Genomic DNA, 24,842 nt, shown 5'->3' with positions numbered 1-24,842 from the left:
CATCAGTAAAACAAAAAGGGATCCTACTGAATGGGAGAAGATATTTGCCAATGATATATCCGATAAGGGGTTAATATCCCAAATTTATAAAAAACCTCACTCAACTCAACTCCAAAAAAACAAACAACCCAATTAAAAAACAGGCAGAGGACATGAAGAGACAGCTTTCTAAAGATGACATACAGATGGCAAACAGACATGAAAAAGTGCTCAACCTCACTAATCTTTAGAGAAATGCAAATAAAAACCACAATGAGATACCACCTCACCCCAGTCAAAATGGCTATCATCAATAAATCAACAAACAACAAGTGCTGGCAAGGATGTGGAGAAAAGGGAACCCTTTTGTACTGTTGGTGGGATTGCAGATTGGTGCAGGCACTATGGAAAACAGTATGGAGGTATCTCAAAAATCTGAAAATGGAACTACCTTATGACCCAGCAATTCCACTCTAAATATCTATCTGGAGGAATCCAAAACCCTAATTCAAAAAAATTTATCCACCCCTATGTTTATTGCAGCATTATACACAATAGCCAAGACATGGAAACAACCGAAATGCCCATCGGTAGACGACTAGATTAAGAAACTGTGGTACATTTATACAATGGAGTATTACGCAGCCATAAAGAATGAAATCTTACCATTTTCAACAATATGGATGGACCTAGAGAACATTATGCTAAGTGAAATAAGTCAGACAGAGAAAGACAAATACCATATGATCTCACTTATATGTGGACTCTAAAGAAAGAATAAATGAATGAACTAATCAGAAACAGTCTCAGAGACACAGAAAAAAAACTGAGAGTTGCTAGATGGGAGGGGAGGTGGGGATGAGGGAGAAAGTGAGGGGATTAGAAAGCACAGTCGGTAACCACAAGATTGCCATGGGGATACAAAAGTCAATTTGGGGAATGTAATCAATAATGTTGTAAAGATTTTGTAGGGTATCTGATGGACACTTGTCTCAATAGGGAGACCACCTCAGGGATGATGTAGATGCCTGATCACTGCACTGTACACCTGAAGCTGAAGCTGAACGATAATGAATGTCAACTACAATTATATATATATATATATATATATATATATATATATATATATATATATATATATATGTATAATTACAAGAAGTGGAGTACAGTATTAGGAACAGAGACAGTGGAAATGTAATGGCTGTGTGCGATGTCAGAGGGGTAGTGGATGGGGGGAGGGGGGTTGTCACTGTGGGAGGGATATAAATGATAAATGTCTAAGTATCACATTGTTTTGTACACCTGAAACTAATTAAATGTTTTAAAAAATGAATAAAATAAAATAATAAGATTTAAAAAAATCACTATTTGACAAAACCCAACCAAAAAAGGTTAAATTGAACACTGAGGAGTCTGGGAGAAACAAATGCATTTGTTTGTTCTTGGTAACATGGTGAATCAATACAAATGTTTTGGAGAAGAGTCTGGCAAAAAATTTCAAGAGCGAAAAAAAAATCCGTATCCTTTGATCCAGCAGTCTTACTCTTGGGAAATTATTTCAAGGAAATAATTAATTCAAAGGCAGTAGGAAGGTGGAGGAAGACTTTATGTACAAAGTTTTGTTACTGCAGTGCTTTTTATGTTAGCAAACGACCTGACCACCTAAATGTTCAATGAAAGAACAGTTAGGTAAGCAGTTAAGAACAAGCTGATGTAATAAATTGTGACCATGGAAACAAAATCCAATGCCAAAAGTAGGACACAATGTGTTCAAATGTGATGTAGACACTTTGTATACAGATGAATATACAAAGAAATGAAAGTAGTTGTCAAGTGTGAGAGTGGTGGTCTTTCACGTGATTGGATTTAATGATTAACACTTTTTTAATTAAGTGATCTAATGAAAACAATGGCTGAATTTCATTGTAAAATTCATTTTGATTCTGTAGACTATGTGTCTCAGTGGCCCTGTTTGTATTTGAGGCAATGTGTTCTTAAATACAAAAAATAACTGTCTCCTGGAAAAAATGGTTTTGTTTGTCAATGTGTATTTGTTAAATGGTTTTAAACCTTTATCAAAAATGTGGATAGTTATGCAGTTTCCATTGTCCAGGAGATGACAGAGTCTCTCTGGGGTGGAAGTATTTGTGAAAAGCCCAGGAGTTGTGTTCAGAACGAGAGCAAAGAGACTCAGCATATATTAGGCAACCCCCAATGCCCTGGCAAAGACTGGGCATGGCTCCAGCCCCTGGGACACCCCTATGCAGTATCCTGCCCAGCCACCGTGTTCCTATCAGGAACACATGGTCCTGGACAGCTGCTGGCACTACAGACCCGCAGCGCTGAGGACAGACACTGGGGGCAGAGGGTGGAAGGGCTGCTCGCACTTCTAACACCCCAGGGTTCTGGAACTCTTCAGCCTCAGTGAATCCAGACATCTTTCTCACTTGTAAGTTAGGCTCTCCACAGAGTAGGTGTTTGTACAGTGGGACAAACTGTTCAGAATTTGGTATCAGTTGAGTCCATGGTGGTACAGCAGGGCCTTATTAAAAGATGCTTTGTATATAAGATATTTAATTTTACTGCAGAGGAGAGCAGACTGTCTCATGACAGCTCCCTTGAGGAGGGTAAAAGGGACTCAAGATCTAAGCTTCGATTTCAGTTCTGACACTCTCTGGCTGTGTGATCTGAGCCCTTCTTTGTACTTCAGGTTTTTTCCACTTATAAAATTAGGAGGTAAAACTTACAAGATCCAGCCTTAAAATGGATTTCTAAGAAGTACTCAATTGGGAGTGTTTTTAAAGCATTTCACTATTTCCAGATGGCCAGCAGGGATTAATAGCATTACAATAGAGAGAGAATGTCAGAGGTCATTTAGGCCATCCTGTTGCTTTCTTTATCTCACCACATAGCTCCTCCAAGAGAGAGGGGTGTCATGAATGCAGAGTGCTCTGTTACCCCAAACAGCATTTGGAACAAACCATTTTGTATAATGGTTGAGAAGAGCCACATGCAGCCACCACAGGAGATGGCTGAAAGCACAAGGGTATTGCCCAATCCTCTGTGGAGAGTCCAACGTGAATCCTCTAGGGCAAGCTACCCAGAGAACTGAAGGACAGACACCCTAGGTTGCTATCTTTTCCTATTGCAGGGGTTCTCAAAGTGGTCTACTGACCCCTCGGGACTCTGAGGCTCTTTCAGGGGGCCTGTTGTGAGGTGAAAACTATTTTCATAGTAATACTAAAATACGATTTGCCTTTTGCAATGTGTTGACATTAACATGGATGGCGCAAAAGCAAGGAAAGTAAGGCTGCTGGCGCTTAGTGCAGATCAAGGCAGTGGTCTTGAACTGTATTAGTGATAAGTGTATTCCTCACTGCCAGGAACTCGCAGTAAACAACAAGTAAAAATGTCAGTTTCACTTAAGAATGTCCTTGATGAAACCATAATAATTATTCGTTTTATGAAATCACTGTACCTTTGAGTAAACACCTTTTTATTATACTGTATGAGTAATTGGGAAATATGCATAAAGTACGTCAGTTACATATTGAAGTACTATGATTGTCTTGAATAAAAGCACTTGTGCAATTGTTTGAGGGACAAGCTGGACTGGACACTTTTATTTTCATGAAACATCGTTTTTACTTGAAAGAACAAATGACAGACAAATTATAGTCATTCAGACTTGACGATCTGGCATACATTTTCTCAAAAATGAAGTGAGCCTGTCACTTCAAGGTAAACAGCTGACAGCATTTGTTGTCAATGATAAAATTTGAGCTTTCAAGCAAAACTTAGAATTTTGGAAAATTTGTATCTGTCACTGAAGTTTATAGCTTTCCAATATTTAAACACTTTTCTGATGAGACTGGAAGTGATACTAAAGAATGTGACTTTTGATGCTGTATAATAAAACATCTCAGCACATGAATCACCTGTGTAATTCAGTACACCAGTAACTTCCAAATGGCCGATGTATGATGTCACACTATCATTCGTTTATAAAAATCCATGCAAAGTGCAAAGTAAAGCAATGCATTTTAGTGTAACAATACAAGATCATTGATATGATTTCATATTCTACATTGTAATCATCTTTTAAGAAAGTACATTACGGGTCGGCCCGGTGGCTCAGGTGGTTGGAGCGCCGTGCTCCTAATACTGAGGTTGCTGGTTCGATTCCCACATGGGCCAGTGAGCTGAGTCCTCTACAGCTAAGATTGTGAACAATGGCTCTCCCTGGAGCTGGGCTGCCATGGACAGCTGGAGGTCAGCATGAGTGGCTGGCAGCCAGCGTGAGTGGCCATGGGCTGCCATAAGAGGACGCTTGGCAACCGACTGCCTCTACCTCAGCCAGTGGTGGGGTGGATGGGGGGGAAAGCAAGGCTCATAATACCAGCATGGGCCAGGGAGCTGTGTCCTACACAACTAGACTGAGAAACAACGGCCTGAACCGGAGTGGGGCGGGGAAGGCAGCAGAAGGGGGGGAAAATAGTATAGTCCCCTTTTATCTGGGGTTTTGCTCTCCGTGGTTTTAGTTTCCTGAGGTCAACCACGGCCTGAAAATATTAAATGAAAAATTCCATACATAAACAGTTCGTAAGTTTTAAATTACACACCGTTCTGAGTAGTGATGAAATCTCTCTCTGTCTTGCCCTGGAAGTGAATCATCCCTTTGTCCAGCATATCCATCCTGTACAGATTACGGGCCTGTTCGTCACTTAGTAGCCATCTTGGGTATCAGATCCACTGTCACAGTATCACAGTGCTTGTGTTCAAATCACCCTTATTTACTTAGTAAGGGCCCCAAAGTGCAGGAGTAGTGATGCTGGCGATTCAGATATGCCAACAAGAAGGTGTAAAGTGCTTCCTTTAAGTGAAAAGGTCAAAGTTCTCAATAAGCAAACAATAAAAATCATATGCTGAGGTTGCTAAGATCTACTGTAAGAATGAATCTTCTCTTGGTAAAATTGTGAAGAAAAAAGAAATTCATGCTAGTTTTGCTGTCCTATATCAAACTACAAAAGCTATGTCCACAGTGAGTGATAAGTGCTTAGTTAAAATGCAAAGGCATTAAATTTTATCATGGGTAGGGATGCATATGAAAAACATAGTATATGTAGGGTTCAGTACTATCTGCAGTTTCAGGCATCCACTGGGGTCTTGGACCGTATCCCCCTCAGATAAGGGGAGACTACTGTACCATTTGTAGAGTTTGGGGGTAGTATCAAATATTATCGGTAATTATCTGAAAAGCTTATTAAAATAGTCTTCCCTTTTCCAATTACATATCTGTGAGGGATAGAATTCTCTTTATATATGTTAACCAACAAAATAAATCACGGCAGGTTAATAGAAGAGGCAAATATGAGAATCCAGGTACTTTCTATTAAGCCAGATATTAAAGAGATTTGCAAAAATGTAAAACAATAATGCCCTTTTCACTAAATTTCTTTTATTTTGGACAATACATACTTTCATAAATGTGTTACATTAACATGTGATGAGTTTATTATGGCTAATTCATTATATGTTATTTTTTTAATTACTAAATAATATTTTTAAATTTCTGTTTTAATCTTTGATATGGTAACTATTGAGAAATACAACCCACATAAACAAAAGCATGCTGGGGCCGTGCAATAGTTTTTAAGTATGTACAAGGGGCCTTAAAACGAAAAAGCTTGAGAACTCCTGCTCTGAGATCCTTGCAGAGAATGTGGTGCTCTGGATGAGTGAGTACTAAGGACAGGGGGACTCTACATTTATCATTTTGCACTATTATCAGGAAGCATCATGGCTTAATTGAGCTCAATGGCAAATGTTGGTTATCAAGACACAGTCATCCCTGGAGAGGCAAAAGGAGAGTCATCTATGACCTAAGATTGGTAGAAATCACTTTTGAGAATATCACATATTTAAAGTCCTGATTAGACCCTCTCTGGCCCTTCCAACTGGCTCCAGTCTCCTGCATGTGCAACCCCACCCCTTTCCCTCCAAGAAAGGTCTGGTCCACATTCCCTGCTCAGTATTTGTCACGATGACGAGATGTGCGCAGGAAATCTGCCTCCCAGGCCACAGAAAATGCCACTCAGAGTTTGACAATCAGTACACAGTATTTGGGAAGTCACCAGGCACTTCTGGGCACTTAAGAATTAAAAAAATGAGCATGTTCATGGCTTTTGTCCTGAAGAACGTCTTTGTCTGATGGGGAAAAAAGACTCCTGAAGAAATGATTACAGTGCAATGTGATAAATGCTCTCGGTACATAGTGACTGAGTTTTCCCAACCAAAAATTAAGACACACTCTGACATCTGACAATGGAACCATCCTGGGGAATCTGGGACACATGTCTGTTATATTTATTAAGAAACTCCCAACAACGCCACAGAAATTCTGTATAGATTTGTCCTTGGTTTGGCCCAAAGACACAGAAACAATGGTCTGTACTTTCTTTTGTTTTTTTCTTTTTCTTTTTTAATTCTGGGAAATAACAGTGTCAGAATAGAAAAGATGAAGACACTCCTTAGGATTACAAAAGATGAGTAATGGGCCCCTAACATTTTATTTCCTCTGGGTTAGTGGATGGGAGGCAATGGAGGAGATTTTTTCCGTCCTACTTGTTCCAAGTGGTTTCTTCCCTCCCAGACAGATAGTCTAAGTTTGTTCATGCAGGTCTCCCACACCAGCTGAAGCAGATCAAGCCAAATCCCAGAGCCAGAAGAATGAACTAGTAAGAGGATTCTAAGAGCCCAAGCCTTAATTACATGTGGGTAAAATTAAACAACAGGGCTCTCGATCTGCCAAGAAATGTTGGAGTCCCCTTTGTGGGGCCTGAGGAGACCGCGGAAGTCCTAGTCTGCACTGGGTCTTCTCAAGGCCCGACCACGTACCCTTTCTTTGCTCCCCCTTCCTTTGGGGCTGACTCAAATCCCTCTTTTAAACCTCTTTCTCCCAGTTCCACAGTTCTTTCCCAGCTGTGGCAACTCCAAAGTGAAATGAACAAGAATAAAACAATGTACAGAAAAGAAAAAGCATGCTCAGTGCCACACACAGAAATCCTGCCACACACAGTTAGAGAGAATGGGTGACAGTAGGACTGAAAGGCAATCCGAACGAAAGGCAGGGCAAGGGTCCTGAAAACCCCTTTTGGAGTCTTGGATCCACTACTTACATTCGACTGTGGGCAAATCATGACAGCTCTCTGATCTCCACTGAGCTCATCCACAAAAATAGGTTATTATAAGGATTAAATAACATAATGTGTAAAAATGCTTGACACACAGTAATTCCACTATTTATAGTTACCAATTCCACATCTTTTTGTGTGATTATTTTATTAGTGCCTGTCTCCACACTAATCTCTGAGTTGTATGAGAACATGGATTGTGTCTTTTTTGTTCATTATATCTCTAGAGTTTAGCACAGTGCCTGGCACATGCTAGGCACCTGTTGAGACAATTGTATGATACAAGAGTTGGCAGGGTCCCACTTAAGGATCTACTCCAAAATAGCAAGTCTGGGGTCTCCTGACAATGCTCATGGATTGGTATCGGCAATCTGGATCATGGTGTTTGGAAGGATTCTAAGGTGTATCTGGATCAGTAGGGAAAGGCTGAGCTGATAGGTTACCAGTGCCTGAGGTGGTTGAGCATGTTGAATATTTGTTGACCTTGGTCTGTGGAGTCAAGAGCCGATCCCTTTGCCAGCTATTTCTAGCACAATGACATCTATTGTATAATTCATGGATAGAGCCATTTGAGGAGGACTGAGGTTACCAAATGTGGGACCTAATGATAAGCAGCATGACCTCAGGAATATTTTTGTAAATCACAGATAAGAAAACACTTAGCACAATACTATGCAAAGAAGCTAGAAGCATACCACTAGCATACCTGCCTATCTCAATGAATTCACTTACAGGGAGTGTGCATTTCATGAATCATTTGGCAAGAGCAAGCAGACCTCACTTACTTCAGATAGTGTATCCCACAACCAGACAGAACTTTACAATGCACTTCTCCCAACCCATAAAGTAGGTATTCTACTCACGAGGGTAATCCTTTGGGTGCGTCTTCTCAGACCAGTTCCCATAAAATGTGAGTCTGTACTTGGCAGTTCCACAGGCGCAGCAATCTAAGATTGGTTTGTCAGTCACCCCATCAAATATGGAATCTGCAAGTCAGGGAAGGCACCAAGTTAGGAAGCAAATGTGGGTCTTGATCTCATCCTGTCCCTAATGCTTGGGAAAAGATGAGGTGAAAATTTCATTGATTAATAAAACCCAGAACCAGGTCAGTTCTTGGGCTAGCAAGGATTTCGTATATCTCTAAGGATGGTAACTATATTCTGCAATCCATCCATCCATCCATCCATCCATCCATCCATCCGTCAATCAATATCAGAACTTTTGCTCTAATAAGGTGAGGAGACCTGTGGGACCAATAAGGCAGAGTATTTGGAATGGAGGCTTTCTTGGGAAACCAGGGATAAAATTTATTCAGTTATTCACTCTGGGCCCAAGTTTCTTTCCCCACCCCTCCCACAACACAATTTCCCCACCAAATTTTAAGAGTAATATGTATGTGTGTGTTTTCTCTAAGAAATATCCTCTGGGTCCAAATTGCCAGGATGAGAAGGAACAGCTTTGCAAAAGAGAAATGAGAACCAGAAGACATAGAAAGAGATAAAAGACTGCTGAATATATATATATATATATTTTTAAAGCTGTACATGTAGAGTCACACACTTCTTATCAACCTTTCAGAGACTTTACTGGGAGGGGTAGAGGTCTGGGAATATGTTCATAAGTTCAGGTTTACTTCTGAGCATAGAGGCAGCCAGGAAATACTTGAGATTCCTTCTCTGCCCCCATTTTTAGCTGTGAATAGCTGATAAGTGGGGAAAGAGAGATTACATGAATAAATTGAGTATTTCCGATTGTCAAGCCACATCCCTCACTGTGCATTGTTGCTTGTAGTCTGTTCTGCTTCCTGTAAGACCAAAACAATGACTGTAGTTGCAACTTGCTTCAGTTGCTTGATCTTCAGTTCTTCTAGCAGTATTAACATAAATGTGTGTGTGTTTTTTTAAATGGAACATTTATTCTTAATCATTATATAAAGAGCAGCAACAAGGAGCATAAAAATCTTCTGAGTGTAAGGAAGAGCGTTTTACAAGTCTCCCATATGGACTGCACTGGGCTCATTTAATTTGAATATGCAAAACCAGTGATGGATGAAGAAGTGAATGCTGGGCTTTAGGATAGAGAAAAACGCATGGGATATTGTAATAATAACTTCACCACATAGAGTCCTTGTATGTGCTGATCCCTTTGCATATATTGCGAGGATTGTCCTAGCAACCCTAGGAAGCAAGTACTTTAGTTACCCTCATTTTACAGATCAGCAAAGGGAGGCAGATTGGGTAACCAGCTCAAGGTTGCAGGGTTAGTGAGTGAGGCAGGCAGAACAGGAACTCAGGTCTTTTTGACTCTGGAGTCCATGCTCTTAATCTCTGTATTGCATCACTCCAGCAAAAGGTCTTTGCTGGACAGGTCTGCATAAACACCAATGAGACCATTTTGGGTGTGTGTTTCTCTTTTAGCTTGTTCAAAGGAAGAATTGGTGCATTTAAAACATTACCTCCCTACATAGCTCCAGGATTTCTAAACAGGCCCAAAGAAGAGGTTTGAAACCACCCAAAATAGAAATCATTGTGTGGCTACTGCTTTGTCCACTAGGAAGCAGCCAGCCAGAGCACTGTCTATGCCTCAGGAGCAGGCTTCCCACTGCCTTATGCGTGTGAGACTCAGGTCTGATTCCTTTGTGAACCACTCTGATAGGCAAGGGACAAGCCCTGTTGAATATAATTCAGGGAAGGTAGTGGAAATCAATGACTCCTGAAGATCTGTTTTCTTTTTACATTTCCATTATGACCAACTATGTTGTGAAAAAAACTAAATTAGTTTTGAAAAAGGGATTCAGAGCTAAGAGATACTTGCTGGGGTTTCCATTGTAACTACCAGGCATTGTCAAATGAGGCAGCAATAATCTTCAAGGAACTAAAATGAGGCAAATTGGTACATAGCTTTACCGTATCAAAAGGGCTTTTAGGTATAGGTAGTGAACTTCCCAGCAGTTCAAGGGCATACGCTTATAAGAAGCGATTTGAACTTAAAAAAAAAAAAAAAAAAAAAAAGCCTCCGTTTAACAAATCAATTTCTAAGTTTGAAACTGAAAAAAAGACATACTGTTTCCTACTGAGGAAATGTCTGTTGGAAATGAACCAGGTTTTCAAAGGGCAGCGGTAACAGGTGCTAACGTAGCCCTCTTCTCCCAACCCCAGGAAGGCCTGCCAAATACAGGTGAAGCCAGGCCGGGCAACACCTCGTGAGCTGCTCCCTCCCCCACCTTCTACTCTCAACCCATCAGCTTCCTTTTTAGCTCTCCTCCCTTAATTCTCATTCCTCTTCCTCTTCTCATGCTCCCTTTTCTGCCACATTTTCCTCCCTTCTCGGCTTTTCCCTTCATCTTTCCCTCTCTTTGTCTCTCTCTGTTAGTTGTTTGTGACATGGTATTAAAGTGAGCTTGTGGGTGCATTACGTTTATGATAGGTCACCTTTTTGAATATTTTATGTTTCTCTGTTCCTAATTGTAACGTAACGTTTTATGTTTCTTTTTTAAAATAACGATTGCCATTGCTTTTTATCTGTGCAGTTCTTAATTTTTCCGCTATGGATTAACAGCTTCAACTGGGAAAAAAAAATAATACATACTTGCTTCTCTCTCCCGTTCCTTGATGGATTTGATTTGATTCAACAAGGAAGCAAAGAATATAAAGACCTTAATGAAAGAGCTAGATATAATTAAGTAGGCATACACATTTAAGAAAAATCCCTTTGCTCTATGCTTATAAATTAAAGACTTTCTTCACATGATCTGACTGCTAATTGATGAATTTCCTTGTAGGTCCGCTGTCTAGGGGATCCTCTACAACTGTACCTAATAATCCTACAGCCCAGGTCCTGCTGGGCTTTTTTTTTTTTTTGTCCACGAGGTTGTCATTAGAAAGTGGTCTTTTTATACAGAGGCATGCTTAGTCATTTAGTTAGGATCTCTGCTTCAGAAGTGATAACCAATAGAGATTTGCAATGCCATGTCTTTGGCACTATAGCTGCAGAATTTTAGCATATGCATAGCTTAGACAAGGCTTTCATACAACACCAGAATCAAGGCTTTGGGAAGTGTGCTTTAGTTAATGATGGCTGTCAATACATGTGCATGTCAGTGAAGTATCTCCCCAGAACCTTCCAACCTGGGAAATAAGGTTGTGCTCTGAGTCAAACTAACAAAACCATACCCTGGTGCTTGTGATTAACCAACTGTGGGTGCAGACTAAGAGGTGGCCTGTAGATGTGTGATCCAGAATACACACAACTCTAACCCACAGGACCTCGGGGTCATCGCCTGTGGACAGGGCAGGAATGGGATTGCCCTTTAGGGGCCAAGACCTTCAACACTTGAGATGCTCCCTGTTTGGAGAAAGGCTGAGTGAACTTTGGACAATCAGCTATGGGAAAGGAAAGCTCCAAAGTCACCTGTGGTGATGCCCAGGGTCCTGGCCCACAGGTTCCAGCTCTCTGGCTCCTTTGGTAGGTTATGGCTCTAGTCCAGAGTATCCAACTTTCGCCCCATTTGCTCTTTCCATGGTCACTGTGCAAGCCTCCGTATAGGACCTAGTTTCTGCTCTAGCTCATCTCTAGGGAGACCTATGCTTCAATATGCTTTGATCTACCAAAGGCAACGGTGCAAGCTACTGAATTGGGAGGTCGTCCCTTTGATAGAAAAGAAGTGGTTAGGCATTGGCTCTTAGATTCAAACCCTGTGTTCTACCATTAGCTGCATGATGTTGAGCAATCCATTTAAACTTTTCGTGCCTCAGGCTTCTCGTCTATAAAATAGGGATGGATGTAACAGTTTTTACCATATAGGGTTGTGCAGATTACATGATTAAGGTATGTGAATTGCTTAGAATAGTGCCTGGCCTGTGTCAAGCACCCCCAAAATATTAGCTATTATTATAATTTTCCCATAAGACCTTGCCAACATTTCTTTTTCTTAGTAGTTTATGATTTGCTAGAATTGGAGAGGATTATTTCTTCTCGAAATGCTAAATGCAAATACAAATTTTCAGAAATGAAAAGAAATGAGATAGTTAAGATGTATAATTATAGAACATGTTCTATCTTTACTTAGCTCTTTAATACTTCTAAACACATTCAGATGTTTAAGGTCTTAATTTTTTATGACAGATTAATAAACAAGCTTTCAGTTAACAATAACCAACACATATGTAGCATATACTACGTGCCAAGGAGGTGCATTACTATTTTACATATATTAAGTCACATGGCTAAGAAGGGCAGAGGCAGGATTTGAATCCAGGCCTCTGTTCTGACCTCCCCAGTCTACTCGGTCTCCATGAGCTTTGTTAGAATGATGGAGTAATGATGTTAGGGTGATGATGAGCTTGCAAATCTAGGGAGCAGATCGTTAAATGTGGTGAAATCACAAGGTCAATGCCCTCTTGGCAACCCCGTCTCCCTCTGGTCTTCCCTGGAGAAAATCCCCCCATATTGCCTGGGTGCCACACTGCTGGTGATTATTCTGGAAAACCATGACAAACTTCTTAAAGCTACACAATTGTGCATTCCTTAATTAAGTCCTATGAATTATTCCAAAGAACCTCTTCAGAATAATCACTGTTTCACAAAAATAAAAAGACGACACCAATATAAGGTACATTATCTCGTATCCAGGGAATCAAGCTGGGTAATTAGAGCTTAAGGCGGATCCAATTATCCACAGCACACAGCTAGATTAAAAATTGGAGCTACGTGAGGACAGAACCTGGAGGAGCTCAGAAAGCCCCATCATCTTAATTCCTGAGGCCAGATGTTTGGACTGAATGAGCTACCTTTTATTTACCTGGCCCTCCCCCACCCACATGCTCTTACCTTGTTCACAGAGTTTCTTGGTCAGAGAGCCCTCATCTTGAAAATAAATGATGCGTTTCTGTACGATGCTGGCCCTGTGGGGAAAGCAAATCAAGTGTAGTGATGAGGAAGGCAGATTTAGGAGGATGTCACATCCTTGTTTGGCCACCCATGGCTGTGTGGCTTTGGGTCAGTCACCCCAACTCTCTGTGCCTCAGTTTCTTCATTGGAAAATTGGTATCATTAATAATGTCTACCTTATGGGATTGATATGAAAACTAGATAAGGAAATGTATGTCGAGAGCTTAGCATGTACCTAGAAACCATTCACTAAATATTAGTAATTGTGTTGGTGGTGGTGCTAACATTATTAAGGGAAGAAAGTGAACTAGCAGTCTTTTCAATAACTTTTCTCAGTGGTTCATTTTACTCTAGTTTTGTATCAAACTGTCGAGGCCATTTATAGAGCAACCAAATTCAAATCAGAGAAGCATGTCAAATCCTCTTTCTGAAGAAGAAGAAAAGAATTTTAAAATATATTTTGATTTGTTCTAAAAACGTCATCCTATATCTTTCCTGAAAGTCTAGACAAAACTGTCTCCTACGTTCTGAACAAAGACAACTTCAGCTGTTATATCTCTCTCTTAAACATGTCAAACACAGGATCTTAGAATTTGGAAAGAATATTTTGAGGTTGAAAAATGACTTACTTTTGGCCAGCACATATTTTTCTCTTTAACTAGGATTGCACAGACAGGCTACTTCAGCTTTAACCCATCCTGCTGTTTATTTTTAGACGGCCTTGCAGAAGTTGAATCCTGAAACCCAGTGTTCTGGTAATTTCAAAGTCTACAACACTTAACATTGAGACCGTGCCAATGGATCTCCAGCAATTTTTATCGATTTTCTTCAGCAATGCTACTCAATCAAAAGATAATTTTTACTTTGATATCTCCTATTTAACAGATAAAGGGAGCCCTTGACTCCATCACAGCTGACTATACTGAATGAGTGATGGAGTAACATAATTTGCCTTGTGTCACATGATCTCACACCCAGGAATGGGGCCAAGTGTGCATAGATCTGCAGAGGCAGTTTTCTCGACGGTCTGGGCCTAGGCCAAGATGACTTTCCAAAGAAACATCTATTCTACACTTTGTCTTGCACAAAAGAATAAAATTCAGACCAGCCTACATATGTCTTTTATAGTCTTTCCCCACCCAAGAGAGATGAGATGTTGAAATAAATTAATGAAATATGCTTCCTGTCTACACAAAGCTACTTTGATCATTTATCCATTCTGTTGACCATCAAGCAGAAAGTTTCCTCAGGCCAAAGGAACACTCTTGAGAACACTTATCCTTACCCCAAAGCCAGATAACATAGTCTTTTGTTAGTCAGAGTATCATATCATGCACCACAGTGCTTTTCAGAGTGTTTCCCACCAAGAAGGGCCTCAGGGACCCCTGAGAAGGGCAAGGAGAAGGCCTAGTAGGAAGTATTCCAGGCCCTACATTCCTGCTTCAACCAAAGGCTCCATTCTCATTTCAAACTAAGAGCCTCTTCCCCGATCGGTCTTCCTGTTCTATTTACTGGTATATTTTCAACAAATAGTTATTGGAGGCTGTCATGCAGAGTCTCAGCTCCCGCTCCCCCACAAGAACACAGGATATGGTGAGGCCAAAGAGGAACACCAACGGATCCATGGGTAGGGTGTTCATACCACTATATTCTTGCTGGCGGCTGGGTTGGAGACACAGGAGGCAGGAGCCACACGATCTGCAATCCACCATCTGCTTCTCTGCCAACCAACCAACCCACCAACCAACCAACCCAAACTGATTTTCCTTGGGTCTATATTAGCAATTCCTGGGACACACCGTGGGGAGCTGAGATTTGGTGGCTCTCCCTGGAGCATGGATCATGATCCCCTGCAGCTCCTCGTGAAATCTGGATTTCAAATCTGTGCAGGTCGAATGTGGGCTAGAAAGATTGTTCTGATCTGGCCCTGGTGATCTGGCCTCATCTCTACCCAGTCCTTCCTTAGCATCCTATCTAAAGCCATATCCTATCTCTGTCTTCATGGTCTTATGACCCTCAGCCTCAGGCCATGGGAGTCCTTCTGTCCTTCCCTGAGACTCCTCAACACCACACACACACACACACACACACACACACACACACACGCGCGTACTCACTCACTCACACACTTCGGTTACCTAACTCACACTGAACTAAGATGTTACTTCCTTCAGGTTGATTCCTTGACCAGATGCTCTTCCTATGAGAGCACATCCGTAGCCTCTTGGGTTTCTCCTACTACAGCACTGACTAACCTGTATTGCAATTGCCTATTTACTTTTCTATCTTCTGTGCTAGATTATAGGCTTCTTGAGAGCAGGAACTGTATCTTACTTATTTCTATAGATTGTAGCATCACTGCAATACTGAGATTCAAGGAGAAGAATCAGGGTTTGGGGAAAAGAAAATAATTTGAGGTTGAGCCGTCTGTAGGATATGATGGTGGTCTGTCTCGTGGGTAGTTAGACACAGGTACCTGCAACTCTGGAGAGATGTGAGGGGTGGGGAGTGTGGATACGGGAGTCACCGAGGCAGAAATAAGAGTTGAAACTTTTGGAGTGGCTGATGTCACCCAGAGAAAGTGTGCAGGGTGGGAAGTTAAGCTGAGCCCAGAACTCTGAAGAAGACCAACATTCACCTCCAGATATGCCAGCAAAGACCAAGATTTTGATACGCTTGGTTGCAGAAGATGTTGCCTTTTATTCCCCATTTGGTTAACTCCTGAGAGAATTTTATATTCTGAGAAAACACATTTCACTTTGAGTCTGCTCACATCAAAAGTATAAAACTCAGCTGAGATTTATAAATCATATTATCGTTCAGAAAAATAATAGCTTTACAAGATGAGAAATCTGTTAGTAAGAATTCCCTTAGCATTTCAAAATGACAAATTTCTCCTATTCTGTGTTGCAATTTGGCAGTCATGTTGCATAGCATTTATATACTGATATACTGAATGCTCTCTTATCATGAGAGAGTGTGTTAAGGAAATCTAAATTAAATTTCTCAGTGTGTTAGCTTCTCCAACTTTGGGATATTGAGGTTCTAAATAACTTATTAATCATTTCAAAAGTTTTCTTTTAAACCCAAAGTGGAACATTTCCAGAAATGCCATCCTGAATCCCTTGGATGCTTGGCTCTTTTCTGTCTGAAGGGTTTATTCATTTGCTGTTCTCTTCCCTTGGGGAATTTGTCTGTTGGAATGAAGTTAGAACTTGCTAAGTTGTGGGTTTGCTGTCTAGTGCTGAAAGGGCCTGAGATCCCTGCTCTCACCGAAAATGGACAGGGAGACCTCAGAAACGAAAAGACTTGGCCATGAAATGAATCCTCAGCTGCTGGGTCACTGCTGTGTGCAGATAATTCATGTAAGGTCCTTATTACACACACGTTGAACAAAGTAAATACTCAGTATGTGGTAGCCATTATTGTTGCTGCTGTTAAATCACCAGCCCTTAACAAAGTACCTGGCACATAAACACATTTAATAAACAGTGGCTATTGTTATGATTGATATCAGGTCTGTCTCCTTCACTTGCGGAAGGAGGAGTGAGGGTGCTACCTTGGTCAACTGCTTCAGGCAGAGATAACGAATGGACAAGATGAAGCTCGGGTTTGTGGTTTCCAGACAATGTTTGCCAATCCTCTTTCCAATTCCAGTAAAATCCCTATTACTGAAAATTCCTTAGAGTATTTTACAAAATTTGTCTATGATGTTTTCCATAGAAGTGATCCAGTTTATAACCAGTATCATCTACTTCCTTCTACCACGAAAGAATAACTCTGTAGGAAGACTCAGGAATAAAATACCAAAGTCATAGCAATGGTAGTATCATCAGGAACTGAGGCTATCGGCCTTATTTTACTTCACAAGGATGCCAAGTGCTAATCTGACTATGGTCTCATGTTAATCAGCAAATATTTACAGAGGCTGGGTGCATTCCATGATCCAGACTCTTACCAATATTTTATATGGCTTTAGGTGGTTCTAAGGACATGGTGCTATGTCTAGGAGTTAACAGACATCCTGGCAATGCATGATAAAGTGCCCATGGGAGAAAAAAAAAGTGAAAGCTTATCTGTAGGGCTCTGTTTACAACACACACACAAGAACTCCATGGATGTCCAATAGTAAGGTCACAATCCGTGCCTGCCATCACAGAATTATTGATTCAGAGACTGGTATAGTCATCTATCATTACTGCAAAGAAGCAATTCTAGTAGCTGCCATGGGATTATTCCTGCTTAATTATCACTCATTCATAAAACATTTACTAAGCACTTACTCTGTGACAGACATTTTGTTAGGAGCTGACAATACAAAGATGAATAAAAGATGTTGCCTTCCAGTAAGGAGCTCCTAGTCCAGTGAGGAAAAGAAGAGAAACAGAAAAAGGAAATAGAAAATAAATGTTGAGCACAATAATGGAGGAGCCACCATAGGCGGAAGAGCAGTAACTAACTTTGCCTTGGCAAAGCTCCAGGAGGAGGCAAGATGGTGGTACTGAAGGTGTGAATTGGGAGAGGGACAGTGGAAAAAGAGAACCGAAGAGATATGTTGTAGGAAAATTTATCAGGAATTAGTAACTTACTGGATCTGGGGTAGAAAGAGAAGGTTGAATACAAGATATTTTATTTATTTAACAATTAAGCACACTTCTAAGTTCTCCCAACAACCCCACGGAGTGGGCACCGCTATTATCCCTGCTTTACAGATGAGAAGAGCAAGACAGAGGGAGGTAAACAAACTGACTCCCCACACACAAACCCCAATGACTAAAGGAGGAACGGTGATGCCAGTGAGTGAAACAAAAGATAGGAGGGACAAGAAAGAATTTCTTTTTTAATTTTCTGGAATTTTTATTGAGGTTCTTGTAGATTCACATATACTGTGTTTCCCCAAAAATAACACGTAGCCAGACCATCTGCTCTAATGCGTCTCTAGGAGCAAACTTTAATATAAGATCTGGTCTTATTTTAATATGATATAAGACCGGCTCATAATATAATATAATATAATATAATATGACATGACATGACATGACATGACATGACATAACATAACATAACATAACATAACATAACATAACATAACATAACACCAGGTCTTATATAATATAAGATTGGGTCTTATATTAATTTTTGTTCCAAAAGACGCATTAGAGCTTATGGTCTGGCTAGGTCTTAATTTCAGGGAAACGCAATAGTTATAAGAAATACTACAGAGAGATTGTGCATTTTGCCCAGTTTTCCCCAATGGTAATAGTTTGCAAAAGTTCAGTATAATATTACAACCAGGATATTGACATTGATATAATCCACCAGGCTGAGTCTAGTAACAAAATGGTGTAATAAGGATCGATGAGGACCAGATCATGCCATTCTAAAGAAACTGCCTATGACAAGCTACCAAACTCTAAGAGAACATTCCCAAGTGATTCTTGGAACAAACAGTATGTTAGAGCCCCATTTGGAGAATTACCTACAAGTGCTATGGTGACTCCGAGCCCGAAGGCCATCTCTGACAGGAATGAGGTGATGTTGGGGGAGTTACTGATAAGAATGATGTCAACTGGGATAAGATTTTTCTTGGAAAGATGGCACTGGAGCTGGACTTGGAGTCCCAGAGGCTGAGTCTGTAACCAGTAATGGGCTCTTTGAAGCAGTTAGAACTGCACACCAAAAAGAGTCCCTTAGCAAGCACACCATCCATAGGCCTTGGAAGCAACAGCATCTGCTCTGAGCAGACATCTGAATCAGATGCAGCAGCTCCACACGGTGCTCCTGGTATACATGCAGCTTAGCTTATGACCAGAATCTGGCTAAGAGGTCACTTAGGTTCTTCAGACTACAGTCCATGCCCAACCTGTAGTCATTGGATTTCTGGAGGTTTTGATTCACATTATTGAACAAAATTACATGTACAAAGCCCTGGTTCTAATTTTAATAAAAATTAGAAAAAAATTAGTTTTTGCACTTAGTTTATTTCTTCTTAGAATGACCCTAAGGATAACAAGCTTATTATGGTTCCATTTTATCTTATTATTGTCTAATTTCAGAGCTCTTCTTTGCCATATATTTATCAATATTATTACTCTAGCACTTTAAATTTTACCCCCTCACAAAATCCAATGGAAAATTAAAAGTGAGACATTGATGTATCATATTATAAGAGAGATATAAAAACAAAAGAATAAAATTGGATTATGTTTTAAAGAATTAATTTAGATGTGAGAGGTATTCAAATCAGAAAGACATTCACTTACTCATGTTTCTGTTTAACAGAGTAGGTGCCAAAAAGCTGTGTGAGATATTGGAAGTACAAAGATGAATAAGACAGTGTGTGTGAGATACCAAATGGCTGACAGCCCGATGAGAGAGATATATATAATCGCATGAATCAAAATAATGCATAGCAAGTAATAGAGTCTACCCAATATCCATTTCTTCCATTTTCCATGCCTTCAGAAACCTCATTTTGGGGAGCATGGTAGAAGGTAAGTGAATCATGATAGTTCTGCTCTCACTTTTCAAGCCTTCCTTGCAGCTAGGGAATGGGAGTGTATGACCCGCATGGGCCTCAGTAACTAAGACAAGGTTTGCAGGATAGAGGGGAGACCTTCTGAGAAAGTTCTGCTTTCCAGACAACAGAAATTAATGATGCACCCTTACCTGTCCCTCTTTTTCCAGCCTTGATGACAAATACAATGTGGGAAACAAGGCAGCCATTTTGTAACCATGAGGAAAACGCCAAGAAAAATCATAGAAACACTGGCCTTGACATCATTTAGCTGCTGCAACAGTACTAACAGTCACCTCTTCCTGGCCTTCTTGTTATATGAAAAAAATAAACCTCTACTTGTTGAAGCTATCGTTAGTCAAGTTTTCTAATGAACGCAGCTCTCAAAAGCATGCCTAATTGATACAAAGAAGAATGAACAAAGTACTGTGGGAGTACAGAGAGGGCAGTTCAAAAGGTAAGGAGGAGCAGGTCCTGCTGACCCTATCCATCCATGGGGACAGGAGCTTGCATTGGGGAGCCCCTATAGGACTTAGGTGGGAGTGGGGGTGGGGACAGTTTGGTCAGCAAAGTCTTGGAGAAGGACACTCTGAATGGGCCTTAGAAAGGGGCTTGGATTTGGTGGATGGGAGGTCATGTTGCCCTTTGCTGGGACTTAACCATGGGGTGCAGAGGACAGGCACCTGTTGGCAGTGAGTAGGCAGAGAGCAGGCAGAGCTGCAAGTACACTCCAGTGTAAGACACGTGCTGTAAGGGGAAGGGGGTGGGTGGGAGTTTTACAGGAAAACACAGGTGAGAGAAATACCTTTTTTTCTCTAGAGGAGCCTTTCACCTGCCCGTATGCCATGACTGAGGCAGCGAACAGGATCATTTCTCATTTCCTACTATTGTTTTAAACCATTCCTTTTTTTTTTTTAAAGCATCTTTTGACCCTTCATGGGTTCTTCCCACTGGCTTAAATTAATTATCGATGGCATTTCTTAACCTTGCAAAGAGATATGAGCCTTGGGGGAAGGCAATAGCTCACGATATCTTTAGGCCGAAATATCTTTTTTCTCTTAAGAATACCAAAGCATGAGGTTTTATGTTTCTGAAAAATTACTTCAAAAAAACATCAGCCTTAGCATATTATTCAGCATTTTGCAACATGATTAATTGTACCTGGGGTGACTAGTTAAGCGACAACCAACAGTTAGGTTCACTGTTTCGATAATATTGTTAAACTCATGACTCTTCTGTATAATGTCTCATACACTTAAGCTGCCGGTCAGCACCTGCTTCACTTTGCCCCCTAACTTCTCCACATCTCTAAACCCTCAAGCAGACCGCGGCACCTCAAGCCCCAGAACTGGCTTACCCTTCACTGGACACCTGGAACCTAGCAGAGGACCTGGCCAAAGCTTCCTGAACCCGAGGCTCCTCATCTGGGGTTGCAGACCTGTTTCGGGGTGATGGAATTTTGTGTGATGTACACAGTGCATATTTATTAAGAGTTCATAGCTTTCGCCTGCTTCTCAAAGGGGCTCTTGACCTTGAAAAGCTTAAAAACCACCTTTTAGGTCTAAAATGAATGACAGGAGCTATGTGACAGGGTATGAGTGTCATTCCATTTAATGAAATCTCCAACTAAGATATACGCATTTCTTTTCTAAAGATGAAGATTAAATTTTTATTCCAAGCACCCAAGGCTGCAACTGCTTTCTCAGCAGACTATGCTCTGATCCGAAATAGAACCTGTCTCGGCTGGAAAACAAGAAATAGAAAGCGGAGCATTGCTCCTGGATTTCTTGTGTGTTCCTTGCAGAGTCCTTGCTGCTCTGAGCAGGGCGTGGGTGTAATCACATAATCATCCCTGCCTCTCCTTAGAGAGGAAATGCTGCCACATGGCAAGCTCCTTTCTGGCGGGTTTACACAAGTCATTACTCTCTGCAGTTGGTCCCACTCTACCGTGTCCAAAGCCATCTCCCCTTTCTGTGAGTTCCTGTAAGCCAGGGCTGGCAACATTTTCCCCTCAAGTGTAAGGAAACAATCTAGGTGACAGAGCAAGGTCCTTAAACACAGGCCACCTGCCATTCTTTCCGTTCCTCAGAGAGCTTCCCTGGCTGTCACCGGCTTCTCTGCTGTGGAAATGGAAATTTCTCGTACAGTAGCAGACCTGTGTTGGTGGATGCTCCCTCCTATAGGCTGGGCTGGGGACTGTGGAGAGGGTGGTTATGGTTCTTAGGTATGGATTCGTGGTCCCTGAATGGGTTTCAGAGTATTCTTGAACCACTGAAAAAACCGTATGCAAAATATTAAGCATGCGCACTGCTTAGGAGAGAGATTCTACAAGAACCAGTGCTCTAAATTAGGAGGTGTGATTTTCATGCCTGTTAGTACCCACCCAAGTCCTATCCACTCTACCCTCAGGAAGGATACACATGAAAGATTAAGTGATGGATTCCCTGCACAATTACTGCAGTAACTTCCTAATAAGTCTCCTTTCCTTGCCAACCCATCTAATTTACCTACACTCTGCTGGGGGATTTATTGTCACCTCTAGCACATTATCACTTTCTTTCACAGATTATTAGGCAGTAATGGCACCATAGTCTTAATTATCACAACTTCCACCTCCACCCTGTTCCAGCCCACGGTCTGGCACATAGTAGGTCCTCTTTAAACAAAAATTCCTCTCTCACTTCTGCATTATAATCCAAACTCTTGACTAAATAGCCACCACCCTGAATACGTAGATATGAGCTGCCTTCCAGGTCTGACATCTCCCCACTGACTCTTCTCAACTACCTCAGCTCAGCCCTGACTTTTCACCGTGCACAGCATGTGGGTCACATGACTCCCTTCTGGCTTCTGCACATGCCACTCGATAAACCAGGAATGCGCTTCTGCCTCTTCTGTGCCTAATCACACCCCACTCATCTGTTACCATCTCGTGGTCTCCTCAGAGTTTTGTTGACCAGGCCCATCACAAGTGACCTTCTCTGGGCTTCTAGAACACTGTTGATCTTTATTTTTCACATGGCATTCGGGCATTGGCTACTGTACTTGAACTTTCATATCTAATATTACCATTTAATGTGTGCTTACATTGTGTAGTTCTGACTGAATTCTGAGCTTTTGGGGGGAAGGGGATGTGTCTGTACCTTTGTGGCCCCTCTAGCACTTGGCACTGTGCCTTTCGTGCAGGAAGCATTGCAGGTGTGTTGATCTAATATGTTTTCATACACTGACTTAACTCATAATTCAACTCTTTTATATTCAATACCCAGTGTTGTGTGTCTACCATATGTCCTCGATCTGGCAAGAAGCATAAGCTCTTCTGCATTAGCAGTGCCACCCAGAGAGCTGGAGAACAGCAAACAGTGACTGGTCTGAGTCACAAAACACTTCCCACTGCATAAAGGCCAGTTAAGTCTGCTTTGCTTCGCTCAAGCTAAGCAATCTGGCTTGTGGCAACCATTGTTCTCAAAATGAACCATTCAGGTTAAATTCAAAATCCCTTACAACATTGGGAATCAGCACGATGATGATACATCTGCCAGGAGAAGGTTAAATCAAGGATGGAACTTTATGGAAGATAATTGCTGACTGCATTATGTATTGCACTTTGCTTATCCCTTGAGGTGACCCTTACAAAAAACAAACAAACAAAAAAAAGACACGCATCGCCCTTACATTTTTGACTCATTACAGATTTGTTTCATGTTTCTTCTTCTTTTCAACATCTGCACCCCTCTTGTAGCATCTGACCTCATCCTTATGGCACATCAGCTAATCAGAGGTAAGCCACGGTCATGAGGTAAGCCATGACCCCCCAAGAGTTCTGGAGCAAGAACAAGAGATCACACGTAAGCCACAAAATCTGGGCATGATTTGCCCTGTTTTCTAGCCTTTGCAATAGAAAATATTTTCCGAGATAAATTAAGAAAGGGAAGAAAGGAAGGCAGGGAGGGAAGAAAGGAAGGAGGGAAGGGGGGGGAGAGAGAGAGAGAGAGAGAGAGAGAGAGAGAGAGAGAGAGAGAGAGAAGAAAGTAGGTAATGGTTTAATTTTCTGAGTAAAATATGTGGAAGAGAAATTAATGGAACCCCATTTAGATGCAGAGTAGAATGCAAGCGATTTATTCTTTTTAAAAATATGGTAAATTTAAAAAGTCAAAAAAAAAATAACACGTCACTAATGCTTGAGATGGGAGCTTGGGAATCATTCTGGAACCTCTTCATGTTAAACAAGGTACTGCAAATCTTTTTTCTTCAAGAAGGCAAGGAGTAAATTAACCCCCTCCCCCCCAAACCAATAAAAATATCTATCCTAAAGGCGACAGTGCAACCATATTTACATGTTGCATGTTTTGGAGAAATAAGGATGTTGAACTTCAGTGCATGTGTTCCTGGGAAATGCTTAGAACCTTCACAGTGTAGGACTAGGAGAGGTCAGAGTGGAGATGGAAAGGAAAAAGAGGGAGGGAGGAGGAGGCGGCTTCAAGTGCCTCATCTCTATAAGGGAACAAGAGTAAAATCAGATGGTCACCACCTCCAGAGAGCAGTACAATAATTGTCCTCAAACCCGGACCTTCACAGTGTAGGGGACCCAAAGATCAAACATTTTCCAGGGTCTGTGCCCTGGCCAATGCTTTGTTTTGTGTTTGCAAATGGATGAGTTTGTGCCATCAGATTGGCGTGTACATTACCCTAGTTTTCTGGACGGCTCCATGTCACGGATGTTTTGATACAAAGTAAGAAACATTTCAAGAAAATGAACTAGCAAAATCCTTATCCGAGCAGGACATTTGGTAATGATCTTTTGGTCATGACTTTGTACTGAATTTAAACCCTCTTCCTCCACATGCTTCAATATGCAGAGTGTTTCTTTGGGTTGACATCGCTGGTCTTGGAAATCTATAACTCCACTTCCTGCTAACGTGGATTCTTCTCTGTTCAAGCTGCCCTAGAGGTGACCAGGAGTCCCACACAGCCAGGGGTCTCATGTCACTGGCTGGCTCAGTTTGCAATGCTGTTGTCCTGGATTGTTGGTAGAAAAAGACAAATTCTGGCTTTCCATGTGTCTGATACCTTTCTTAGGAAGACCAAGCCAGTTCTTTGATCTATAAATTGTTATAATTTGTGCAACATATTTTTGTGAAACCAATTAGCTGCCACTATTTAGGCTGGAGATCAATACATGAGCCAAAGACAACCATAGATGGGTTAGATATGAGAGATGTTGATTACTTCTGGATTGCTTTCCTGAAAACTTCCCAGGAGGG

The 24,842-nt window shown here is 41.2% G+C and overlaps 1 protein-coding gene across 1 annotated transcript in view; it reads right to left on the bottom strand.

Annotated features, from left to right (window-relative positions):
* SPON1 (spondin 1) overlaps positions 1 to 24,842 on the bottom strand; it is a 244,233-nt gene that overhangs the window by 133,079 nt on the left and 86,312 nt on the right. The window contains exons 4-5 of the mRNA XM_019754482.3: positions 13,002 to 13,075; positions 8,036 to 8,158 (exon numbers count right to left, since the gene is read on the bottom strand). Coding sequence (XP_019610041.3) covers positions 8,036 to 8,158; positions 13,002 to 13,075 — 197 coding nt within the window. The remainder of the gene's footprint in view (positions 1 to 8,035; positions 8,159 to 13,001; positions 13,076 to 24,842) is intronic.

This window comes from Rhinolophus sinicus, chromosome 14, assembly GCF_057876585.1.
Source record: "Rhinolophus sinicus isolate RSI-liver-muscle chromosome 14, RSI-T2T, whole genome shotgun sequence".
Taxonomy (NCBI): Eukaryota; Metazoa; Chordata; class Mammalia; order Chiroptera; family Rhinolophidae; genus Rhinolophus; species Rhinolophus sinicus.
Note: the sequence above shows the minus strand (reverse complement) of the source record. Positions and strands in the feature narration are given on the sequence as shown.